This window comes from Eriocheir sinensis, chromosome 53 (assembly GCF_024679095.1).
Source record: "Eriocheir sinensis breed Jianghai 21 chromosome 53, ASM2467909v1, whole genome shotgun sequence".
NCBI lineage: Eukaryota > Metazoa > Arthropoda > Malacostraca > Decapoda > Varunidae > Eriocheir > Eriocheir sinensis.
In genome coordinates, this window is record NC_066561.1 from 8,040,716 (window position 1) to 8,067,328 (window position 26,613).

The following is a 26,613-nucleotide window of genomic DNA, read 5'->3' on the forward strand; positions in this document are numbered from 1 at the left end:
AGTTTTGTCCATTTCTTGCACTTTCTTGCCTCCATCTTCTCCCTCCTCCTCCTCCTCCCTCTCCTCTCGTCTTCTTTTCGTTCCTCATTTTTATCTTTTCATCTTGTCTCTCTTCTCTCCTCTCCTCTTTTCACCTCTCTCCTCTTCTCTCATCTGGTATCTTCTCTCCTCTCCTCTCATCTCTCTTCTATCACATTCTCTCTTCCACATTATTAGCATCATCATCAACACCATTACCATCAACAATGACTACACTCACCTCCAAACACTTCCTTAAATGCACCTGGAAACTGAAAAACGAATAAAGAAAAACACACACTCAAAACCAAGCAAACCGTCATCGCGTATCCCCCACCATAAAATATTAAAACCCTCCCTCAATACCCCACTGAGCGCTTCCTCGCCTTCACTGCAAAGAGTTCAATTAACGTTTCATGGAGCCGTAAAAGCCTTGATTCTCGCCCGTCCCATTCCGCCGCTACGGGACCGAACATTTTTTACAGCGTTCGGGACAGACAGAAATATTTAAACACCCAACCGCCCACCGTGACCTCTGACCCAGCCTGACCCCTCCACTAACCTGCCTGATCTTTGAATGCGTTCTATTTGCCACATTTCCTTTTATTGCAACTTTTCACTTTCCCGGTAGCAGCGACGGGCCAAATTTGTGGCTTTACCGTGTAGCAGCGACGGGCCAAATTTGTGGCTTTACCGTGTAGCAGCGACGGGCCAAATTTGTGCTTTACCGTGTAGCAGCGACGGGCCAAATTTGTGGCTTTACCGTGTAGCAGCGACGGGCCAAATTTGTGGCTTTACCGTGTAGCAGCGACGGGCCAAATTTGTGGCTTTACCGTGTAGCAGCGACGGGCCAAATTTGTGGCTTTACCGTGTAGCAGCGACGGGCCAAATTTGTGTCTTTACCGTGTAGCAGCGACGGGCCAAATTGTGGCTTTACCGTGTAGCAGCGACGGGCCAAATTTGTGGCTTTACCGTGTAGCAGCGACGGGCCAACTCTGTGGCTTTACCGTGTAGCAGCGACGGGCCAAATTTGTAGCTTTACCGTGTAGCAGCGACGGGCCAAATTTGTGCCATGATATAAACCCCCCAAAATAGATGATACATAATCTGATCACAAATGCTTAAATATATATTATGAAATGGTTTGTGCGAGAGGTGATTTTTTCTCGTTTTTTCTCGCCTGGAGGGACCATTAAGAAACATGATCCCTGCTGCTACCGGGTTAAGCCTCAAACCAGGTTACTATTTCTACTTTATTAACTTCAGTCTGATCTTCCAATGACCCAGCCCTTGAAAAACGCTATGATACTTATTTCTTTCTATTTGTCGTCACTGCTTGTCTCCTACTAAGTTTTGTTTTCCTTAATGCTATTTTTATTTACATCCATATAATTTTTGGTCATTTTTTGCACTTTCTTGCCTCCATCTTCTCCCTCCTACCCCTCCCTCTCCTCTTGTCTTCTTTTCGTTCCTCATTTTTGTCTTTTCATCTTGTCTCTCTTCTCATCTCATCTCTTCTTTTCATCTCTCTCCTCATCTGGTATCTTCTCTCATAAGCTATCTTCTGTTCTCTCCTCCACACTTCCTTTATTCAAATCTTCGTCTTTCCTTTCCTTCCAAGCCTCTAATCATGTTAATTTTGCTACCTTCACTGACAACGACCCAAAATTGCAGCCTTTTCCATATAATCAAGCATTTCACAAGCCTTCCTAGACAAGACAAGGTTATCAATGTTACTTTTGTATATTATTATTTTCCTGACACACATGCACTCTCTCTCTCTCTCTCTCTCTCTCTCTCTCTCTCTCTCTCTCTCTCTCTCTCTCTCTCTCTCTCTCTCTCTCTCTCTCTCTCTCTCTCTCTCTCTCTCTCTCTCTCTCTCTCTCTCTCTAACTAACTCACATTCTTATTCTTATTCTCACTCTCTCTCTCTCTCTCTCTCTCTCTCTCTCTCTCTCTCTCTCTCTCTCTCTCTCTCTCTCTCTCTCTCTCTCTCTCTCTCTCTCTCTCTCTCTCTCTCTCTCTCTCTCTCTGGCCCTAATTAGTACAGGTAACATCAAACACGGCGTTCCTCGAGGTCATACAATGCTATATCGACACCCGAAAAACTATTAACTATATTGCATGTCACGTTCTTTTTCTCCCCTTTTTATTCCATTTTTTTGACATAATCGGAACAGTGAAACAAAAATTCTACGTCCATTTGGGAGTGAAAAAAAAATCGGAGTCTTTTTCACATCCACGTCGAAAACTGTAACACGTGTCTTCTTCCTTTTTTTTATATGGTGGATATTGCTGGCGTGTGTGTGTGTGTGTGTGTGTGTGAATTATATATGTGGAAGTGAACTCGGCTAGTGCGCGCCTTCTAACAGTTTTTATTACCCATGTTAGAGAGAAGAGAAGAGAGGAAATACTTACAATTAAAGATAAAAAGAAGAAAAGAGATATGGATTAATGACAGCATGGAGGACGAAAAAGAGAGAAAAACGATTAACGAATGAGTAGACAGATTGAAAAACAGACTGACAGGAAAAGATCAATGAAAAGATTAAAAAACAAGATACAATGACAGACTGAGAAACGAAATTGATACAGGAAAATAACGAGAAAAAGGAGATTGGTGAATGCACATACATAATGACAAACTAAGATACGAAAATAAAAAAGGCAGAGATTAAATAAAACAGATAAAAAGACTAACAAACAAAATATGAGTAACCTAAAAAAAAAAAAACGTAATAAACAGACAAATTAACGAAGACAGCCACACAACGCCAAAGGAAAGGAAATAAACAGCAAACACACAAACAAACAGACACAAGACAAACACACACAGATGGAAGGAAAGAAGAACGAGGAGCAATAAGGAGAACAAAAAATAAAACAAACAAACACATATCTCACTCTCTCTATATACACAACCCCTACCCACCCCCCTTACACACACACACACACACACACACACACACACACACTCCATCTCCTCCCCTTCCCTACTCTCTCTTTTCTTAACCTCCTCTCTCTCTCTCCTTCCCTTCTCCTCCTCTCTCTCTCCTTCCCCCCCCCCCACCACCCCCCGCTCGGTCAAATATCGCAGCGCCCATAACCCAAGCTGTTTAACATTTCCCGGCGCGGCGAGGCTACGGAGAGGGGCAGAAAATTTGCATCTAAACAGCGACGACTTGGGCTGATGGGTGCCGCCGCGGAGCCCGAGCGCGAATCCGGAAGCTGCGATGTGCCCTCTTTATCCGCGGCGGGGCTCTCATTCCTCGCGGGGTGTTTCTGTTATTCGCGGTCGTGGTGGTGGAGTGAAAAGGAAAGTAGATGAGCTTGTGGGAATGGAGATGAGAGAAAAGAATGACTGGAAGAATGGGAGAGATTAAAAGGGAAGTGGATGAGCTTTTGGGGGATGGAGATGAGAGAAAAGAATGACTGGAAGAATAGGAGAAAAAACGGGAAGTGGATGAGCTTGTGGGAATGGAGATGAGAGAAAAGAATGGCTGGAAGAATAGGAGAAAAAACGGGAAGTGGATGAGCTTGTGAGGATGGAGATGAGAGAGAAAAGAATGGCTGGAAGAATAGGAGAAAAAACGGGAAGTGGATGAGCTTGTGGGAATGGAGATGAGAGAAAAGAATGACTGGAAGAATAGGAGAAAAAACGGGAAGTGGATGAGCTTGTGGGAATGGAGATGAGAGAAAAGAATGACTGGAAGAATGGGAGAGGAAAAAAGGGAGGTAGATTAGTTTGTGGAGATGAAGATGAGAGAAAAGAATGACTAGAAGAACAGGAGAGGAAAAAAAATGGAAGTGGATAAGATTGTAGGGCTTGAAATGAGAGAGAAAACAATGACTAGAAGAATGGGAGAGGAAAAAAGGGAGGTGTGTGGAGTTTGAGATTGAAGAAATTGGAAGGTTAAAAGGATGGAAGAGGAAAAAAGGAATGTATATGAGAATGTGGAGAGGGAGACGGAAGAAGAAAAAAATAGTTAGAAGATTGTGAGGTAAATAATGAAAGTGGATGAGTTTATGTGGTGGGAGATGAAAGAAAAGAATGGTTAGAAGGATGGAAGAGGTAAGACAAGGGAAATAGATGAGTTAGCGGAATGGAAGAGGGAAGGAAAGAATGGAGAGAAGGATGGAAGGGTTAACAAAAGGGAGGAATAAAATACGGATATGGAAATGATATGGGAAAAGAAGGGAGAGTTAGGAAAAGGGAATAAAAGGAAGAACATAATATAGAAGAGGATGGCAGATAAATAAAAAAAAAGTGGAGAGAAGAAAAGAAAGGAGTGTGAAAATGATGGGAGATAAAAAATGTAAAAGGGAGAGAAAAAAGAAAAGGAAAAGAATGGGAGAGGAGTTGATAAAGATGGCAAAGGAGAAGAGAGAATGGGAGAGGATGTCAAATATGGAAGAGGTTGTAAGAAGAAAAGGAAAAGAAGGAAAAGACAAAGGGGGAGAGAGAGAGAGAGAGAGAGAGAGAGAGAGAGAGACTGACGACTGAGCTTAAGAATGTAAAAATATATGGAAGAGAAAGAAAGAGAGAAGAAATAAAGAGAGAGAGAGAGGGAGAGAGGGAAGGGAGAGTAATGTGAGAGGGAGGGAGAGAAAGTATTGCGACATTCTCTCAGAGGTATGTTGGAGGAAATGAAGAGAGGAAGAGGAGAAAGAGGAGGAGGAGGAGGAGGAGGAGGAGGAGGAGAGAGTGAGAGGAGGGAGAGCTGTTTATGTATTTCATTGGTGTGGTGTTGGTGTACTTGGGTTAGTGTTCTCTCTCTCTCTCTCTCTCTCTCTCTCTCTCTCTCTCTCTCTCTCTCTCTCTCTCTCTCTCTCTCTCTCTCTCTCTCTCTCTCTCTCTCTCTTTCTTCTTTTCTCTCTTTTTTTCTTCTCCTTTCTTTCTGTTTATCCTCTCATTTATTTATCTTAATTTCTCTCTTCTCATTTAACTCTTCCTTTATTTACAATCACGATAGTCTTTTGTCTCTGTAATTTCATCCTTAAGGTCTAAGACTATCTATATATCACTGTAATGTTTCCCTTCTTCGTCTCTGTCTATATATTTTCGTTTAACTCCTTTCATTAATCTTTCTCTATGTAAATCTGTGACTGTCCATCAATCTATATGATTCTATGTTTATCTGTTCTTCTAGGTCTATTTGACACTATATATTTGTACATTAACTTTCTTCTTTCACTCACATCAAAGTTAATTTCTCTCCCTCTCCATCTCTCCCCCACTCTGTACTCTGTCTGTCTCCGTTCAATCTTTCTCTATGTAAATCTGTGACTGTCCATCTATGTGTATCTGTTCTTCTGGGGCTTTTTGTTTCTATATACTATTTAACTTTCTTCATTCACTCACATCAAAGTTAATTTCTCTCCCTCTCCATCTCCCTCTCACTCTGTACTCTGTCTGTCTCCGTTCAATCTTTCGCTATGTAAATCTGTGACTGTCCATCTATGTGTATCTGTTCTTCTGGGTCTTTTTTGTTTCTATATACTATTTAACTTTCTTAATTCACTCACATCAAAGTTAATTTCTCTCCCTCTCCATCTTTCCCTCACTCTGTACTCTGTCTGTCTCCGTTCAATCTTTCTCTATGTAAATCTGTGACTGTCCATCTATGTGTATCTGTTCTTCTGGGTCTTTTTGTTTCTATATACTATTTAACTTTCTCCATTCACTCACATCAACGTTAATTTCTCTCCCTCTCCATCTCCCTCTCACTCTGTACTCTGTCTGTCTCCGTTCAATCTTTCTCTATGTAAATCTGTGACTGTCCATCTATGTGTATCTGTTCTTCTGGGTCTTTTTTTGTTTCTATATACTATTTAACTTTCTTCATTCACTCACATCAACGTTAATTTCTCTCCCTTTCCATCTCCCTCTCACTCTGTACTCTATCTGTCTCCGTTTATCTAAGTCTCCCTGCTCGTCTCCTCGGCTGGGCGTGACGGGTGGCAACGCTAAACAAGATGCGAACTATGATATTAGAACGCCGCCTAACGTACGAGTATTAAACGTCCGGTCAGGGAGTGTATGCGTGCGTGTGTGTGAGTGTGTGTGTGTGTGTGAGTGAGGTGGAGAAGAATCGCGTGTCTCCCTTACCCTTGGATTAATTAAACAAAGGCCGGAGTTATGAAGTGGGATTAGAATGCATGAAACTGAGGTCGCAGAGGGATTACAGTCATTACAGAAAGCAGGTAGAATCAGACTAAAAAGACAAGACTACATAACACAAGCTTGATACCATAATAGACAAGATAATATTGAACAAGCAAGAGGTGGATTAGACAAGACAGAGGTAAGGTGAAGGTGACATTTGACGGACAGGTGGAAGGAGGAAAGGAGAAGGTATTGAGGAAGGAAGGAACGAGAAGGTATTGAGGAAGGAGGGAAGGGGAAGGTATTGAGGAAGGAGGGAAGGAGAAGGTATTGAGGAAGGAGGGAAGGGGAAGGTATTGAGGAAGGAGGGAAGGGGAAGGTATTGAGGAAGGAGGGAAGGAGAAGGTATTGAGGAAGGAGGGAAGGAGAAGGTATTGAGGAAGGAAGGAAGGGGAAGGTATTGAGGAAGGAAGGAAGGGGAAGGTATTGAGGAAGGAGGGAAGGAGAAGGTATTGAGGAAGGAAGGAAGGGGAAGGTATTGAGGAAGGAGGGAAGGGGAAGGTATTGAGGAAGGAGGGAAGGGGAAGGTATTGAGGAAGGAAGGAAGGAGAAGGTATTGAGGAAGGAAGGAAGGAGAAGGTATTGAGGAAGGAGGGAAGGAGGTATTGAGAAAAAAGGGAAGGAGAAGGTAGAGGAAGAAGAGGAGGAAACATGGAAAAGATATGGAAGAGGAAGAAAAATAGAGGAGGTATGGATGAGAATGAGGCTTAGAAGAGAAATTTATAAGGAGGAGAAAACACGAAGGAAACCAGAGTATGAAAAAGGAAGTATGGAAAAAGGGAAGTTATATTAGAGGAAGAGAAAGAAGAGTATGGGAAATGTAAATATGGAAGAGAAGTTATTTAAGAGGAGGAGAAAAAGTACAAAAATAAAAATAAGAGAAAGTTATCCCGAAAAAAGAGGAAAATGAACATGGAAAAGGAAGTATGGAAGTAGAGGCGTCTTATTGAAAGATAATAAGGTATGGAAAAGAAAGACTGGAAAATAAAGAGACAAAGGAGGAAGAGGATAAATATACAGGTTCAATATAGGAGTTTTTTGTGGAAAATAGTAAAAATAAGAAGGCGGATAATATAGCATGAAAAAAAGTATGGAAGAGGAAGAGGAAGAGGAAGAGGAGGACGAGTATAGACAAGGAATTAAAGAAGAAGAGAAGAATAAATATAACCGGTTTTGAGGAGGTGTTTAATGGACGTAGAGAGAGAGAGAGAGAAAAAAGGCAATAACGAAATTTAAGTATGGAAGAGGAAGAAGAGGAAGAGGAAGAGGAGTATAGAAAAATAATTAAAGAAGAGGAAGAGAAGAATAAATATTACCGTTTTAAGGAGAAGTTCTATGGACAAAAGAGAAAAAAATGATAATAACGAAATTTAAGTATGGCAGAGGAAGAAGAAGAAGAGGAAGAGGAAGAAGAGGAAGAGGAGGAGGGGCATTGCAGGTGATTCATCAAGGCGCGCATTAGCATTAACTTGGCGCACAAAACAGCAGGTGCGCTAATTAAGCTGAGCGATGGTGACACACGACGCCAGGTGTTTTGTTTGCCCAGGTAATGATGTTGCCACGGGACACCTGGGTAGAGGGGACAGGTACCCGTGGGAATATATTGTGATTATTAATTTTTTTCATGTATACACGCACATACATACATACATACATACATACATACATACAAAACCTGGGAATTTAATGTGATTGTTTATTTTTTATGCATACACGCACATATACATACACACATACATACATACATACATACATACATACAAAACCTGGGAATTTATTGTGATTATTTATTTTTATGCATACACGCACATATACATACATACATATATACATTCAAAACACACACATAAACATACATATACACACAAAAATGGTGGCTACCTCTCTCTCTCTCTCTCTCTCTCTCTCTCTCTCTCTCTCTCTCTCTCTCTCTCTCTCTCTCTCTCTCTCTCTCTCTCTCTCTCTCTCTTTCCTTTTCTCCCTCCATTATTTCTCCTCCTTTTCTCAAATTTCTCCATCCTTATTTTTTCTCTTCTTCCATGAATCTTCTTTCTTAATGTTAACCCTTCCCTCTCTTCTTCTCCATTATTTCTCTTCCATTCCTTCCTTTCTCCATCTTTATTTTTTCTTCTTCCATCTCTTTTTTCTGAGCCTACTTTCCTCCTTTATTCTTTTCTACGTTCATTCCTTTTCATTTCTCTTCGTTCACTTTTTCCCTCTTCCGTCATTCTTTCTCTTCAATACATTCCTTCATTTAACAACACTGATCATTTCTTCCTCTGTTCCTATCATCTTTCTTCCTCTCCTCTCCCTTCTCACCTTTCCCCTTTATCTTTCTTTTCTCTCACTCTCATCTTCAATCCATTCTCCCTTCCTTCATTCCTTTTTATCTTCTTCCTTTCCTTCTTTTCTTCCTCTCACCGTCTCATCTTCCTTCCTCTCTTATCTTCTCCTTTCTTCCTTTTCACAAATTTCTATCTTCTTCCTTCATCTGTCTCTTCTTCATTCCCTTCCTTCTTTCCGTTACTTCTTCCTTCCTTCCTCAGTTCTCCTCCACCCCTCCTTCCTTCCTTCCTTCTACTTTTCTTCTCTTCTTCTCTCATCTCCTTCCTTCCTTCCCTCCCATCTTCCTTCCTTCTACACTTCAATCTCTCTTCTCTGTTCTTCACATCTTCCTTCCTTTCCTCCCTCCCTCCTTCTTTCTGCACTTCACTTTTCCTTTTTTCTCCTTCTCATCTCCCTTCCTTCCCTCTCTCCTTCTCTCCCTCTCTCCTTCCTTCTGCTCTTCACTCTCTCTTCTCTATCCTTCTCATCTTCTCTCCCTCCCTCCCTCCTTCTCAGCTTCCTTCCTTCCATCCCTCCGTCTCTCCTCCCTCAAACGCTTCTTGTCGCCCCTAAATAAGACGTTTCCCGCAAAGTTATGCAGTGAATCCGGCGCGAGAAAAAAACAAAGTCGCATCAACAAGCACGCCAGAAAGACACACGACTCGCCGCAACTCTCCAAACTTCCCGAACTTCGAAGAGACAAAAGAGATAGCCAAGAGATAAAGAGGAGATAGAGGAGAGGCCATAAGATACGTCACCCCTTTTGGTTGGTCACTCGTCTCTGTCTCTCTCTCACTCTCTCTCTCACATTAAATTTTCTTCCTCTTTCTCTTTCTCTTTCTCTTCGTTCGCCTTCTCCTTCTTCCTGTTTGTGTTATGTTTCTGTCTCCTCTCTCTGCTCTCTGCTCTCTCTCTCTCTCTCTCTCTCTCTCTCTCTCTCTCTCTCTCTCTCTCTCTCTCTCTCTTTTCATTACTTCTCTTACCTTGTTAATTTCCTTGTATTTCTTCTTTGCTATTTCTTCTTCTTTTTCTTCTTCTTCTTCTTCTTCTTCTTAAGGACTTGTGGTTCTGTGAAAGTAAATAAATTCAAATGAGTTGTGAAAAGGAAGTGACGTCTCTCTCTCTCTCTCTCTCTCTCTCTCTCTCTCTCTCTCTCTCTCTCTCTCTCTCTCTCTCTCTCTCTCTCTCTTTTTTAAATAACCCTCCCTTCCTCCATCCTCTTAGCAAACAATCTCTCTCTCTCTCTCTCTCTCTCTCTCTCTCTCTCTCTCTCTCTCTCTCTCTCTCTCTCTCTCTCTCTCTCTCTCTCTCTCTCTCTCTCTCTCTCTCTCTCTCTCTCTCTCTCTTTCTTCCCTCCACCTTTTCTCTCCTCTTCTTCCTCTTTTTTCCTTCCCTTCCTCCACTTTACCTATTTCTTCCCTCCCTCCTTCCTCTTCTACCCTACACACACACACACACACACACACACACACACACACACACAAATCGATAACAATGACAAAACTAAAACACCCTTCAGCCCCCCGTCCTCCCTTCTTCTTCCTCCCTTCCTCCCTTCCTCCCTCCCTTCCTTCCTCTCTAGCACTCAGAAAATAATACCTACATACTTCAAACCCCTACTTCGTTCTTTCCCTACAAACACAAAAAGTATAGCACTCCTCCTCCTCCTCCTCCTCCTAGTCACCCTTCCTTTGCTAACAGAGCTTCACAAAAAATGGACAGTATGAGTAAGATTGTTTTATATTCTCTCTCTCTCTCTCTCTCTCTCTCTCTCTCTCTCTCTCTCTCTCTCTCTCTCTCTCTCTCTCTCTCTCTCTCTCTCTCTCTCTCTCTCTCTCTCTCTCTCTCTCTCTCTCTCTCTCTCGATTTCTCTCTCCCTTCCTCCCTTCCTTTCACCTTCTCTCCCTCCCTCCCTCTCTCCCTTCCTCCCTCCCTCTTCTCACTTCTCCTCCGCACACACACACACACACACACACACGCACACGAGGAATCAACTCAGCAAACCTCAAACTTTTGCTCCTCTATTTTTTTTCTTTTTTCTTTTCTTTTTTCTTTTTTTTTTTTTTTTTTTTTTGGGGGGGAAGGAATGGCGCTGGGAAGTTAAAAGTCGAAAATTCCTCTGCTTTGTTTTATTTTCTATTTGCTCCCTTTTTATGTGTGTGTGTGTGTGTGTGTGTGTGTGTGTGTGTGTGTGTGTGTGTGATTTTATACCGACATGTTGAGTGTGATTATATAGTTCTTGTTCTTGTTCTTCTTGTTCTTCTTATTCATTATCATTTTATTATCTTTATTATTGTTAGTGAGAGCATTCCCTTCACCCTTTTCTTCTCCCCAACTTGCCCTCCCTCTCTTCATCTTCCCTTCTTTTCCCTCTTCAACATCTAACCAACAAAACCAAAACTCAGGCCTCAACTTCCTCTCTCTCCTACCTCTCCCACATCCAGTGTCTTCGTAGGCCTAAAACTAGAACTTCAAACTTCCTTCCCCTATCGTCCCTTTCGCCGTTCAACCCAGTACTCATCATCCACATCAACAAACTTCATTTCCAACTTCTCCCCTTTATCTGATTACGAGTTTTTATGCAAGGTCTTCAAACTTCCTCTCTCTGTTTCACCTTTCCCTCATTCTATTCATAAATCATACTTAACACCAATAGATTTCACAGTAAACTTCAATTTCTTTTCTTCTTCAACTTCTTCACAGAGTTTCCGGAGTCTGCATGTGGCCGGGAACCAAAAAGTTGTACGATGGAAAGAAGGAAGGAAAGAATGAATGAAGGAAGGAGGACAGAGAGGAAATAAAGAACAAAGAAATTAAGAAAGTAAGGAAGGTAGAGAGTTCACTAAAGAATAGCTAAGATGGGCAAGTTAAAATCGTACCTTTGTTTCTTCCCTTTTAGCATTTCTTTCGTGAACTCTACCTTCCTTCCTATCTTAATTTATTTGTTCTTTCTTTCCTCTCTGACCTCCTTCTTTCCTTCCTTCCTTCCTTCCTTCCTTCGTACAACTTTTTGGTTCCTTCTTCCTGTTACCCCTTAAACACAACCAAACTTCCTTCCTTCCTTCGTACAACTTTTTGGTTCCTTCTTCCTGTTACCCCTTAAACACAACCAAACTTCTTTCCTTCCTTTGTACAACTTTTTGGTTCCCTCCTCCTATGAACCTTTAAACACAACCAAACTTCCTTCCTTCCTTCGTAAAACTTTTTGGTTACTTCTTCCTGTTACCCCTTAAACACAACCAAACTTACTTCCTTTCGTAATTTAATTTGGGTTACTTTTCTATTACCCTTAAACACAACCAAACTTCCTTCCTTCCTTCGTACAACTATTTGGTTCCTTCTTCCTGTTACCCCTTAAACACAACCAAACTTCCTTCCTTCCTTCGTAAAACTTTTTGGTTCCCTCTTTCTATTACCCCTTAAACACTAACAAATTCGTATACACACATAAAACAGCATAACTTCAAGCCACTCTCTTTCTCCCTCATGCCCCCCAGATACAGACTTCATGTGTCCAACTAACAATTCTAACTTCTTATATGCACTTCACAATAACCCTTCAAAACAGCAAAACATCTAACTTCTTTTTTTCTCGTTCCCCAGATCAATGAATGTACGAGGAGGGAAGATTTTTCAAACTTCTTATACTTCCTTCTCCATCACCTATGAGACCACCATAACTTCTAACTTCTCCTGTTTTTTCCTTGTTCTCCAAATCTACATTACGAGGAAAGATTTTTCGAACCTTTAATATTTCTTTTTCCACCACCTCTCAAAAAGCCTAACTCTCTCTCTCTCTCTCTCTCTCTCTCTCTCTCTCTCTCTCTCTCTCTCTCTCTCTCTCTCTCTCTCTCTCTCTCTCTCTCTCTCTCTCTCTCTCTCTCTCTCTCTCTCCCCAACTAACAATTCTTCTAATTTCTCATATACACTTCACAATAACCCTTCAAAACACCAAAACATTAACTTTTTTTTTTCTCGTTCCCCAGATCAATGTAAGAGGAGGGAAGATTCTCCAAACCTCTTATATATGTTCCTCTCACCCCCAAAAAGTGAGAAAACACCTTCACTTATGTCTGCTCACCCTCTTCTCTCTCTCTCCCTCCTCAGATGCGAAACCTCCGTATGCTCAAGCAAGGCTCCTCAGACTTCCGCAGAAATGCCCCCGTGGCCAACAACTTCCGGCCCCTGCAGTCCGCACACCACCGAACCGTCCGTACCAATATAGACTTCTCCGTGGACCCCCAGGTGAGATAAAGGGATAGAGGGATAAGATAGATAGATAGATAGATAGATAGAGGAAATATAATGGAAAATGATTGAGAATTTAAAGAGCCAAAGAGAGAAAGGGAGAGAAACGGAGAGAGAGAGAGAGAGAGAGAGAGAGAGAGAGATCAGAAACAGAGAAATGATGATAAAAAGTTTAAAAAAAAGGTGAAACTGATGAAAGTGGACGAATGAGAGAGAGAGAGAGAGAGAGAGAGAGAGAGAAAGTCGGGGGGTGGCAGGGGGAGGGGGGGACTGTTCCAGCTGATTATCGACAAATACACGACCTAAAATAACGCTTCTTAACGCCACACGAGGGGCGGCAGATCACGCGCCGCCCTTATTGAACGAAGACATTTTTTTTTCCTAACTAATTTTTTTCATTCAAGTCGACGAGAAAAAAAGTTGGTGGGGGGGAAGACAAAGGAGTGTGTGTGTGTGTGTGTGTGTGTGTGTGTGTGTGTGTGTGTGTGTGTGTGTGTGTGTGTGTGTGTGTGTTCGGTGAGTAGGAAGAGTGGGAGGAGGAAGAGAAAGAAAAACTGGAGGAGGAAAAGGAGGAGGAGGAGGAGGAGGGGGAGGATGAGGAGGGTAAGCAATAGAACTGAACAGATGAATAAAAGTAAAGGTGTGTGGGTCTCATTAGTGGTGTGTGTTTGGTAATGATTGGTGGTGGTGGTGGTGGTGGTGGTGGAGTTACAGGTGAGTGCATACCTGGCGTTCTACCTCACCTGTGATAACCTTGGCATCGACCTATCCACTTTCCCTTAAACCGCTTTAGTCTGATTCGCATTCCTTCATTATTTTCGCCATTATCATCATTCTCTTATATATTAACTATCCATCATTTTCCTGCTTTAACGTCAAGAGATTCCTTTATCACGTGTCAATGCGCTTCGTGGAAATTTGAATTGAATGCTCATGAATACAAGAACAAAAATAACAACAAACACTAGAAATACTACTACTATTGCTACTAATATTACTACTACTATTACTACTACTACTACTACTACTACTACTACTACTACAACTACAATCTCCAAATCCATAACAACCACACCTACTACTACTACTACGACCACTACCACTACTATTATTATTATTATATATCCAAGGGAAAATATATTAATGACCCGCACAGACGAGGAATATAAATAAGCATTGATTTGCATAGACACACACACAAACACACGAACCCACGCACAGGTTCCGGGGTGGCAACGGGATAACCTTTTTAGCATGAACGCGAAAACAAAATTGAATAGCGTGCATTCAGTTTGACTTTTACAGCGCTGGGGGATGAATTTATAAACGATTTAATGTTTTCCGTATGATCCTCTTTGCTTCATCCCCCATACAAATAATCTGACTATGGAGTTGTGAGCCTCTTTTTCATAAATGATTGGATGTTTTTCTTTTTATATAATTAATACGATTCGCGCTTTTATCTCCCTCGCGCGGGGCTGTGGCGGCGCGGACGGGTTGGATTCTCTCATAAATAAATGTTTAATCTATTTCCAAACGAACATCGCAGCCCAGCATAACGAGGTGTGTTTTGAGGAATGGTTTCGTGATTCTTATGCAGCCTTTGCTTGAGTGTGTGTTTCCATCATGTTTGGAGGGAAAAAAATATCACTTAATGTTAAATGTATTTCAAAACTAACATCGCCGCGCCGCATAGCGAGGTGTGTTTTGAGGAATGGTTTCGTGATTCCTGTACAGTCTTTGTTTGTGTGTGTGTGTGTGTGTGTGTGTGTGTGTGTGTGTGTGTGTGTGTGTTTGTTCCCGTCATGTTTGAAGGGAAAAAAATATATCACAATGTTAAATGTATTTCAAAACGAACATCGCCGTCCAGCATAACGATGTGTGTTTTGAGGAGCGGCTTCATGATTCCTGTGTAGCTTTCGTTGTTTTTATGTTTTTTTACAGCAAAGGAGACAGCTCAAGGGCACACAAAAAAAGGAAACAATAAAAAAAAGACCGCTACTCGCTGCTCCTGTAAAGAATCCGAGGAGGTGGGCGAAAGAGCAGTCAGTGTTTGTTGCCATCATGTTTGGAGGAAAATATCATGTCATTACTTACGCTGAAGCTGTTTTGCGATGTTATTTCTTAGCGCTGATACAATGAAAGCCCCTTGGAGGAACAGCTTACTGCTTGTTGAATCTCCTTTGCGATGTTATTTGTTGGCGCTGATACAATGAAGCCCTTCGAGGAACAGCTTACTGCTTGTTGAATCTCCTTTGCGATGTTATTTGTTAGCGATGATACAATGAAAGCCCTTCGAGGAACACCTTACTGCTTGTTGAATCTCCTTTGCGATGTTATTTGTTAGCGATGATACAATGAAGCCCTTCGAGAAACAGCTTACTGCTTGTTGAATCTCCTTTGCGATGTTGTTTGTTAGCGATGATACAATGAAAGCCCTTCGAGGAACACCTTACTGCTCTTCGGGTAACGTTCAGTGTTTGACTTCATCGTACTCATTGTAAAAAGTATCGTACTCATGGTAAAAAGTATAGTCATCGCGCCTAAACAGTCCCCCGTTCTTACTTCTGTTTGAAAATGTTTGTTGTTTATGCGTGAATAAATCCTGCGACTAATGACGCTATATATTTGTAATGTGTGTGTGTGTGTGTGTGTGTGTGTGTAAATCTTTATGGAAAAAATATTTGTAACGTTGGTGTATTTATAGTGATCTTTACGAAAAAAATATTAGTAGCATTGGTGTGTTTATTGCAATCTTTATGAAAACTAACAAAAATATCTTTCTTCCTTGCAATATTTTGAAATGTATTCTGTTACCTTATGTTAAGAGGATTGCTTTGATAAATAAATAAATGGCTTCTTTGCAACTTCTGTGTTCCTCTTCAGCAAATATACTGGAAAACTATTATTCTTGACAACATTCTATATGACTATCTCTTTAACAATGTCTTTTTCTCTTCTCTTTTCAGGGCAAGAAGTGCCCTGTGTCGGAGCCCAAGTTTCAATACAGAGGTGAGTAGTGCGGCAGGCGGAGCGGTGGTACAGGTGAACACGGGCCGACAGGTAAATGTTAGGAGGTAAAAAGCGGGTCAGGTGAACGAACGTGAGTGTCGCAGCAGTTGGCGTATAATTACAGGTAGTTCCAGATGGACAAGGTTTTTACAGCACAGGAGGAAGCTCGAGAGGAAAAAAAGAAAGAAAAAAAGCCCGGTATGTCAGTGCTCCCTAAAAGCGGTAAATGTTAATGATAGCTGATAAAAAAGATGTCTGGTTAGTGGTGTTGAGTAACTTAAGCTTAATAATGGCACAGGTGAACGTGAAGAGACAGGTAGATATTAGCTGACAGAGAAGAGACAAGAGGAAGCGGTGAGTAGCAGGCTTTTTTTTCTCTCTGCGCTCTTTTTGTTGCCCTTGAGCCGTCTCCTTTGCGGTAAAAAAAATGGGTCTCGTTAAGGGCACTGAGTCAAACATTCTCAAACATTTCGGAGCTTACACAAACATGATAAGGCTTTCGTAGAGGTTGAGGGTATTTCCACGGGTAGTTTTGTGAGCCTGGTGATAGTTTGACAAGGCTTTCGTAGAGGTTGAGGGTATTTCCATGGGTAGTTTTGTGAGCCTGGTGATAGTGTGACAAGGCTTTCGTAGAGGTTGAGGGTATTTCCATGGGTAGTTTTGTGAGCCTGGTGATAGTGTGACAAGGCTTTCGTAGAGGTTGAGGGTATTTCCATGGGTAGTTTTGTGAGAGGTACGCAGAGGAGGAAAGAAGAGTGAGGAGAGGGAAGTGGAGGGAAGAGAGGAGAGGGAAGTGGAGGGAAGAGAGGAGAGGGAAGTGGAGTGCAGGGAGAGTAGAAAAGTGCGGAGGAAAGCTTGACTGCAGGAAAGTGGAACAGAGGAGAGGAAAGGAGGAAGGGATGGAGGGAAGGAAGGGTGGGAAGGAATTAGGGAGATATAAAAAGGTAGAAGGAAGAGAAGAGGGAAGAGGGAAAGAGAGTGAAGAAAAGGAAGATGGAGGGAGGAAGGAAGGAAGGGAGGCAGGGAGGGAGAGAAGAAGGGAGGGTGGGAAGAAGTTAGGGAGATATAGAAAGGAAGGAGGAAGAGAAGTAAGAGAGAAGAGGGAAAAAGAGTGAGGAAAAGGAAGATGGAGGGAGGAAGGAAGGAGGGAAGGCAGGGAGGAAGGAAGGGAGGGAGAGAAGGGAGGATGGGAAGAGAAAAGCCAGGAGGAAGGAAAGAGCAATAGGAGAGAGAGAGAGAGAGAGATACACACACAAAGAGAGAGGTTCACAGCACTTAACAAAGAATTATTTTCGTAACACAAGTAAAAATTTCCAGCATTAAAAAGCCTTTCACATGAGCTTCCCGCCGTTACCGTCTCGCCCACGTCGATTTACGTTACGGTAATGACGGCCGCGCCAACTTTTTATGCAGCGAGGGGAAGGAAAAAAAAAGGCGTAAAAGACTTGGAGGAAAAAGAAAAGTAGAAGCGAAATCTGTAAACGGTGCCACGCTGCGTAAATTATATCCTCATCAGGGGGCGTTAATTAGCGACTACATAAGGAGGTAAACACATAATCCAGGTATAATGCACACCTGTCCCTTACCTGTGTGCTACCTGTGATACATCTGACTCTGTATTTCTTTTCTTTCTTGCTTTTTTTTCTTTTCTTTTTTCTTTAATTAGTATCAAGGTAAAGTGCGCACCTGTCTTTACCTGTGTGCTACCTGTAATACATCTAATATGATTTTCTTTTCTTGTATCTATTCTTTTTCGTCGTTTTTTTATTGTTAGGTATAAGTTGATTCACCTGCCTTTCTCTTTTCTTTCTTATTTCTTCCTTTTTTTTCATCGTCTCTTGTTTTCTTTCTCAGGTATAATCAACAATCAGGTACTTAGTTAATTACAGGTGTAAGGTAATAACCAGGTGAACACATAATTAACCTCACACGGCGTTTTTTTATAATCAAATGTACGAGGCTTTAATTAACCTAAGACCCTACCTGTCCTTACCTATGCATTGGAACGGAGATTAACGATACGCACCGGTCTGGCATTACCTGTGACCGTACTGTAATTTATCATGCGTTTTTATGTTACCTGAGGAGTCTTTGTTGACGTATACCTTTGATTTGTTACCTGTGATCCTTCTGGTTAGCAATATTTTTAATTACCTGAAGTCAATGATTACCAATACCTGATTACCTGTGACCGTACTGTAATTTATCAAGCGTTTTTAAGTCACCTGAGTACTTTTTCTTGATGGATACCTTTGATTTGTTACCTGTGATCCTTCTGGTTAGCAATATATTTTAAGTTACCTGTGGTCTCTCTCTGATTACCAATACCTGATTACCTGTGACCGTATCATGTTTTTTTTTATATTACCTGAGGACTTTTTGTTAATGTATACCTTTGATTTGTTACCTGTGATCCTTCTGGTTAGCAATATATTTTTTAGTTACCTGAAGTCTATGATTACCAATATATATATCATGGTTTTTTTATGTTACCTGAGGACTTTTTGTTATCCTTTGTTACCTGTGATCCTTCTGGTAGGCAATATATTTTTAGTCACCTGAAGTCTCTCTCTGATTACCAATACCTGATTACCTTTGTTCTGTCTCGATTGCCAATATCATTTTTTCACACTGGTCTTTCTATGATTCGTAATATGAATTTTTCCTCCCATTGGCCTTTCTGATTAGACTAACAGGATTATTTTTTCTTGTTGTCTCACGCATCTAACGATTCGCTTCCTCTGATCTGAAATGTTACTTCATATTTTCGAAAGGTTAGCGATATAATACTCATTCTTCTGATTACTCTCTCTCTCTCTCTCTCTCTCTCTCTCTCTCTCTCTCTCTCTCTCTCTCTCTCTCTCTCTCTCTCTCTCTCCAAATTCACCACGTAAGGGACATCATAAACACACACACACACACACACACACACACACACACACACACACACACACACACACACATACGTTATCTTGGTGTGATGTATTATGCATTTATCTCTATTGTGCTTCCTAGACAATAGATTTTTTTTTTTTTTTACGGCAGAGGAATCAGTTCAAGTTCAAGGTCAGTTCAAGAGAGTTAGATGGCTTTCTGATTAGATTCATCGCTTCACGTAACCTAAAACGCAGGCTCTGGAACGTTCAATGCAGGTGGTAACACTGCTTCATACAATTACCTAAGTGCACTACAAAAAAAAAACGATTTACCTTTTCTTTCCTTCGAGAAGCAATACATTTTTTTTCTCGGTTCCACGCACGAGACTGCTTCATACGATTACCAAACTGTACTACATAAAACAAGATTTGCTTCTGTTTCCATCCATATATAATACTTTTTTTCTTTATCTCACCATCGATAAGTGCTATATATTTTTTTTTTTTTGTTATTATATTTATTGCTTTATTTAGTAGTTGTTGTTTTTTCTTCTATTTTCACCAATTTTAAGTAAGACAGTTTTTATCTTTATCTCTTTCACCTTCGATACGTAACACAATTCTACTACAAAAAAACACGATATCCTTCTGTTTTCATCAATACATAATACTTTTTTTTATCTCACCATCGAGGTATAGAGGTTATATCTATTAATTTATCTAGTAATTTTTTTTCCATCAATTTTAAGTAAGACAGTTTTTATCTTCATATCTTCCACCTTCGATACGTATTTTTTTTACAGCAGAAGTCAGTTCAAGGACATAAAAAAAGGTAACAAAAGTTTATAAAAAAGCCCGCTACTCACTGCTCCTAAAAAGAGTTAGAGGAGTGGCCGAAAGATACATCAATTTCGGGAGGAGAGGCGCCCTGATACAATTCTTTTCTCTTTCTCCCCCGCAGCTAACGACTGGCTCAACTCCTGACCCTGATCTGGAGGAGGTCAAGGTCACCAGAGCCAGCACAGCCAACCACAGCACCGTGACCCTAGTGTACATACATCCTGAGCGCCGGTGTGTGCATGTGTGTGCGTCTGTGAGTGTGTGTGCGTGTGTGCGAGAGCCTCATCATCCCGAGCCCCGGCACTGTAGATTCTGTGTTTCTCCCGGACTAATGCCATGTTGACTGTACCGATTCGTTCACTGATAAAGTCGTTCGTTCCGCCTACTTAAGCTTTTTCTTTCTTTCCAAATCCTGAAACCCAAATCCCGAAATCAGAAGCCAGCGAGTGAAGTGCCTTTTTTTTTTTACAACAGAGACAGCTCAAGGGCACAAAAAAGGAAACAATAATAAAAAAAAAAGCCCGCTACTCGTTGCTCCTAAAAAAAAAATCCAAAGAGGTGGCCGAAAGAGAGGTCAATTTCGGGAGGATAAGTGATGCGGAATGTTAACAAAAAGATTCCATAACTTTACAGACTTAGTGAAAAAAATACCTCACTTATCTCACTGTGACTCTCTGGAAAAGTGACTCTCCTAAAAGTGACTTAACGGACTAAATAACTCACTGACGGACTGATAAAAAACATATTAAAACATTTCTTATAAGCAAAAATACAGACAGACTTTCATACCCACTCCAATAACGTGACTTCAAAGATTGAATTTCTGCCTGACTGACTGACTGACTGAATGAATGAATGAATGACTGAATGACTGACTGACTGACTGACTGACTGACTGACTGACTGACTGACTGACTGCCTACCTGACTGACTGACTGACTGACTGACTGACTGACTGACTGACTGACTGACTGACTGGCGTACTGACTGACTGACTGCCTGCCTAACTGACTGACTGACTGACTGCTTACTGAATGAATGACTGACGAAAACCGAACTTGCCCATTACAGTTTCTTATTAGCAAAAAAAAGAAGATTCTGAAACCGACTCGACTGACTAAATGACTGACTGATTCTGACTGACAAACTAACACTCGTAAAGCGAACGTAAAAATTTATTATCAGCAAAAAGGAAGGAAAAAAAATCATCTCTCTCTCTCTCTCTCTCTCTCTCTCTCTCTCTCTCTCTCTCTCTCTCTCTCTCTCTCTCTCTCTCTCTCTCTCTCTCTCTCTCTCACACACACACACACACATACCAATCCATCCCCAAAGACTCAATCACTCACCCACTCTTACTTCAAAACACACCACTGATGCGTTCCTGACAGACTGACTGACTGACTGACTTAGTATGACCTAGACTCACGCTTCGTCAGCCGGCAACCCCATGGAGGGAGGAAAGCGAACGAGGGAGGCAAAGAGAACCAAGATGAGGAAGGAAAGAGAGGGGGAGGAAAGAGGGAGAGCGAGCAGGTAGGCGGAAACAGGTAGGCGGTAAGAGAGCTTTTGATGTCCTCGTCCTCTTGAGATTACCTTCCCATGAGACGAGTCCACTTGTCTATCAAAAGCAAAGAGGATGAGTGAGTGAATGATGGTGGTGGTGGTGGTGGTGGTGATGAAGATAAAATTGCATGTGATGATTAGATGATAAACGTCGAAGTGATTATGATGATGGTGGTTATGGTGAAATAAGGTGATGGTGATAACAGTGGCGATGATGATGATGGTGATGATGGTGTGATAAAAATAACAATGATAATAATAATAATAACAATAGTGATAACAACAACTGTGCTTCGGTACATATGAGTTAATGCAAAACAAAACCACATATTATAATCAATACTCTCTCTCTCTCTCTCTCTCTCTCTCTCTCTCTCTCTCTCTCTCTCTCTCTCTCTCTCTCTCTCTCTCTCTCTCTCTCTCTCTCTCTCCTCCTCTTACTCACATTCCCTAACACTCTCTTCCATTCTCCCTCTCTCTCCCTCTCACACTCTCTCACTCTACCCCCTCCCAACCTCTCATTCTCTCTCTCTCTCCTCTCTCTCACACACCCAGTCACTCCTCGCCTTTATCTCCAGGGCGCGGGGGGACCTTCGCTTCTCGCCTTATACATAATAATCTCCTAACTCCACAGTGACGATGCGCGGCGCCAAAGTTTTAATGCCGCGGAAATAAACGGAGAGGAAGGCGATGGAGGAGATGCTGGAAGAGGAGAGAGAGAGAGAGAGAGAGAGAGAGAGAGAGAGAAACAGAAAGAGACACAGAAAGAGACACAGAAACAGAGAGAGTGAGAAAGTCGAGAGCGTGAGTCAGACAGCTATCAGGGTGCTGGCGCGGGACTTCCCCTATTATTGTTTACACTCTTAATGAAGGAGCAGCAGGACAGGTGAGACAGGTCCCCGGTAACGAGCTGTCGCCGCCCACCTGACAGACGGGGCGGGGGCGGAGGAGGAGGACGCTGCAGGTAAGATCAAGAAGGGAGAAGAGGTGATGCTTTAAGCGAAAATAAATAAAATAGAAAGAGCGTTTGGAAATACTGATATGATGAATACAGATACTGATATATATTTACATGGCCAGACAAACAGGTAAAAGATGAAGATAGATAAATAAATACACAGATAGATAGATATACATAGTTAGACATGGAATGATGTAGAGAGAGGGTTCAGGAGAGAAAGAAAGACTGTAACATGAATGGAGAGAGAAAGGAAGAAACAGATTGAAAGAAACAGAGAAAATTATGAAAAAAAGCGAATTGACAGAATGACAGCAAACATAGACATATCGATAAGGACAAGACAGAAAAAAAATAACAAAAAAAATGACCCCCAAGAAAAACAGAGGAGAACAGAAGAGAAGGAAACAAAGACGAGGTAAACACAAACAAGAACACAAAGAAACAATGAAACAAACAGACACTTTAGAGACATAGACCACTAAAGAAAATCGTTAAAAAATAAAAAGAAAATATATAGAAAAAGAAAACTAGACGACAGACAACAGATTTTAAAGGGTAGACCAAACAAAAAAGTAAACAGAAAAATAAAAAAAGAAAACTAGAGAACGGCAGACAACACAGATAAGAGGCAGACTATACGAAAATGTAAACAGGAAAACAGAAAAGAAAACTAGAGAACGGAAGACAACAGAAATCAAAGGTAGACTAAACGAAAAAGTAAACAGGAAAACAGATATCAAAACAAACATAAACAAACAAACACACACACACACAGAGAAAAGAAAACGAGAGCCAGACAGGGAAGTTCTCGTTCTCTATAGAGTGAATAGAGACCAGTAATGGCTCTAAATGAAGTCTTTGATTCCTCACCAGTAAAAAGGGTCCTCAAAACACGAAGCCTAAAGGACGGACCGACATTAAGGGGGGACTCTCTCTCTCTCTCTCTCTCTCTCTCTCTCTCTCTCTCTCTCTCTCTCTCTCTCTCTCTCTCCCGGTCTCTTCAGAATTATTATAGAGGGAAAGATTAATTTATTAGGAAAAAGGAATTATGAAACGAGGCAACACTTGTAAAACAGGAAAAAAGATGTAATAATAAAAACAAGCGAGAAATAAATTAAAAGAACCCCGGCAATAGGAAATTTAAATAATGCAATAAAAACAGATCAGTGAAATTCCGAGACAAAGAAAGACAAACCGATTAAAAACTATGATGGATTTGAATTAAGTAATGAAAGGACAACAGGTAAAAGAAAAATACGTGTAGAAAAAAAGCTTAAAATGGATATAAATTAATAGAATGACAGGTAGGAAAAGATCGTAGAGAGCATGTGATCGAAAAGGAGACAGAGAAAAAAGTAGATATAGGAACAAACGGAGTAAATAAACAGGGAATTCGAAAAGAGAAAATACAGTAAATAAACATACATAAAAAGTAAATATGAAGGAAAAAGTTAAATAAGGCCTAAAGGTGTGAGGGACATACCATAGGCCTAATGAGGAATAGAGAAAATTACCAGAAATAAAAAATAAAAAAAATATTCAAATTTAACAACAATCTCAGGATGGAAAATATAAATAGGAAGATGAAGAAACGAAGGAAGGAAAGCAGGAAGGAAGAGAAGGAAGAAGGAAGGAAGGACGGTAGGAATTACAGAAGGAAAGAAGGAACGATGGAAGGAAGGAAGGAAGGAAGGATGGATGGTAGGAGTTAGGGAATGAAGGAAGGAAAAATGAAAGGAAGGAAGGCAAGAAGAAATAAATTAACAAAAGAAGAAAGGAAGTAAAGAAACAAGGAGGGCAGGCAAGTTGGAAGGAAAGAAATTAGACAGGAAGGCAGGAAGAAGGGGAAGAAGTTAGAATAGACAAAATGAAAGAAAGGAAGAAAGAAAGGCAGAAGAAAGTAAAAAAAAAAAAGATGAGGAGGAAGGAAAATAAAAGGAGAGAAGCATGGCAGAAAAAAATACGTATACGAGAGGAAGAAAAAAAAGATTAAACCAAAACTCAACGAATCCCAAAAACCTTCCTCGACCACTAAATCTTCTTCGTGACATTCAAGAAAAACAAACAAAAGAACAAAAGAGAAAATAACTGACCATTACCTTGTCTAACCTTCAAGCCTTAGCGTGACGGACGGACAGAATAAACCACAGCTGTCAATTCTCTCTCTCTCTCTCTCTCTCTCTCTCTCTCTCTCTCTCTCTCTCTCTCTCTCTCTCTCTCTCTCTCTCATATTTATTCTTTCTCTATGTATTTTGTATCTATCTGTTTCTGTTTGTATCTCTTCTCTCTCACTCCATTATTCTTTTTTTTCTTTCTTTCTTTCTCTGTTTTCAATGCACTTTTGTTTTGGTTTCTCTCCTCTCTCTCATTTTCTTATTTTTATTCTTTCTCTTTCTTTTTCTTTCTCTCTAACTATTGTTCTATCTACCTTCTGCTCTCTCTCTCTCTCTCTCTCTCTCTCTCTCTCTCTCTCTCTCTCTCTCTCTCTCTCTCTCTCTCTCTCTCTCTCTCTCTCTCTCTCTCTCTCTCTCTCTCTCTTATTTATATTCTTCCTCTTCCTTTCTATCTATCTTTCTATCTATCTTCTAGTGTGTTTCTCTCTTCTCTTTCAATCCAGTATCTTTATTTTCTCTTTCTTTCTCTGTCTATCTATCTATTTTTCTATCTATCTTCAGTTCTGTTCATCTCTCTCTATTCTCCAGCTGTCAATCTCTATATCTGAACTTATAAAAAGCAACAGAACTTCACTTATCACGTGTCTGCCCGTTTTTATAACCTGTCTGTCTTCATAAATATCTGCTTCGTCTGTCTGTCTATGTCTGTCTGTCTGTCGGAACACATCAATAATAACCTCACTCAATAATCCACACTCTCTCTCTCTCTCTCTCTCTCTCTCTCTCTCTCTCTCTCTCTCTCTCTCTCTCTCTCTCTCTCTCTCTCTCTCTCTCTCTCAGTGTGTGTGTGTGTGTGTGATAATATTTAAATAATAGACCAAAAAAACTCCACCAAGTAAACGCTATCTGTCTATCCTCCTGTCTCTCTGTCTATCTCTTCTCTGTCTACATATAAGAAAGAAAATAGATGTTGAAAAAGACTGAAATGAGGAAAAATAGATAAAATGAAAAGATGAAAACTATAATTAGAAAACTGATGTAAAAAAAGGGAAAAAAAAGCATAGAAATAAACAGAAAACAGGTAAAAAGAAATCCCAGGTTAAACTTATGTAAAAAAAAAAAGGAAAAGGCTTCGAAACAGAAAACAAAGGAGATGAACAAAGATGGTTGGTTAGACATAAAACAACCCTACGTCCTTAACACAGCAAACAACCCTCTTTCAGTCTTTTCACTTTACTTCATTTTACTTGCCCTCTCTTTTGGCTACTCTTTATTTTTATCTTTTACAGGAGCGGCGAGTAGCGGGCTTTTCTGCGTGTACTCTTTTTGTTGCCCTTAAGCCGTGTCCTCTGATGTAAAAAAAACTTACTTTGCTTTTCAGTATATCCATTTTTCACTCATTTTAATCTTTTCTACATCTATTTTCTTATCCATATACAGACAGAGAGGATATGTAGACAGACAGACAGGAGGGTAGACAAAAATATTTCCACCGATATCAAAGACAGCGACATCTTTTCCTCCCACACACAACACATGAAGTAACAAAACCTGAACTCCAAGTATTTACACAAGACAAAAGAGGATCGAGAACCCTCCAGCGGCGAACTCAAACCCAATAAAAGTAGGATCGAAGTAATAGACGACATAATATAAGTTTTCTGGTTATATAAGCTGACATTATGGTTAGCTTATGAGGGGAAAGAGGAGGAGGAGGAGGAGGAGGGATGGAAAGGAAGGGAGTGCGGGGGAGGAGTGAGGAGAGGGAGAACGGGTAGAGATGAAGGTAAGATGGAGGTGAGAGAGAGAGAGAGAGAGAGAGAGAGAGAGACTAGAGGAGGGAATATGAAGCGGAAGAGATAGAATAGGAGGAAGAGAAAAAAGAGAAAGTACCTGAAGAGAGAGAGAGAGAGAGAGAGAGAGAGAGAGAGAGAGAGACGAAAATAAAAGAATGAAGGAAGAGAGAAGGAAGGCAGGAAGGAAAGAAGGAAAGAAGGAGAAAAAACAAAACAAAGAAGGAACGAAAAAAAATAATAAAATGAAAAGAGAAAAGAAGAAAAGGAGGAAAAGGAGAAATGGAAGAAAGGAAGAAAAGCAGAACAAAAAAAGAGGGATGGAATAAAGGAACGAAACAAAACAAAAACGCACACAAGTTAAGATACTGAAAAAAAACAGAAAGATGGATAAATAAAGTTAAGGAAAGAACAATGAACGAAATAAAAGTTATGAATAGCATACGAAAGAATAAAAAGAAATATCCTCAAATAAACTTTAAAATCACCTGAAAAAAAAGCGAAAAGTGAAAATTACTGAAGCTGAAATGTCAAAAAAGGTTAACCTCACACTGGAGCCAACCCAAAATAAAATAAAAAGAACAAAAACTAACACCAAACACGACCAAACGAAGACTTTAAAAAACTTCCCCGACACACAGAGCCACCGAATATATTATACACGAAGAAACGCAAAATACGTAAACGAGAAAGACGA

At 40.7% G+C, this 26,613-nt stretch overlaps 1 protein-coding gene across 2 annotated transcripts in view; it reads left to right on the forward strand.

Annotated features, from left to right (window-relative positions):
* LOC126983133 (carbonic anhydrase-related protein 10-like) overlaps window positions 1–19,870 on the forward strand; it is a 115,184-nt gene extending 95,314 nt beyond the window's left edge. For both annotated transcript variants that reach the window (XM_050835630.1, XM_050835631.1), the window contains 3 exons: window positions 12,617–12,754; window positions 15,727–15,769; window positions 19,607–19,870. In XM_050835630.1, the coding sequence (XP_050691587.1) occupies window positions 12,617–12,754; window positions 15,727–15,769; window positions 19,607–19,629 (204 nt within the window). In that variant the 3' untranslated portion in view covers window positions 19,630–19,870. The remainder of the gene's footprint in view (window positions 1–12,616; window positions 12,755–15,726; window positions 15,770–19,606) is intronic.
* Window positions 19,871–26,613: the final 6,743 nt, after the last annotated feature.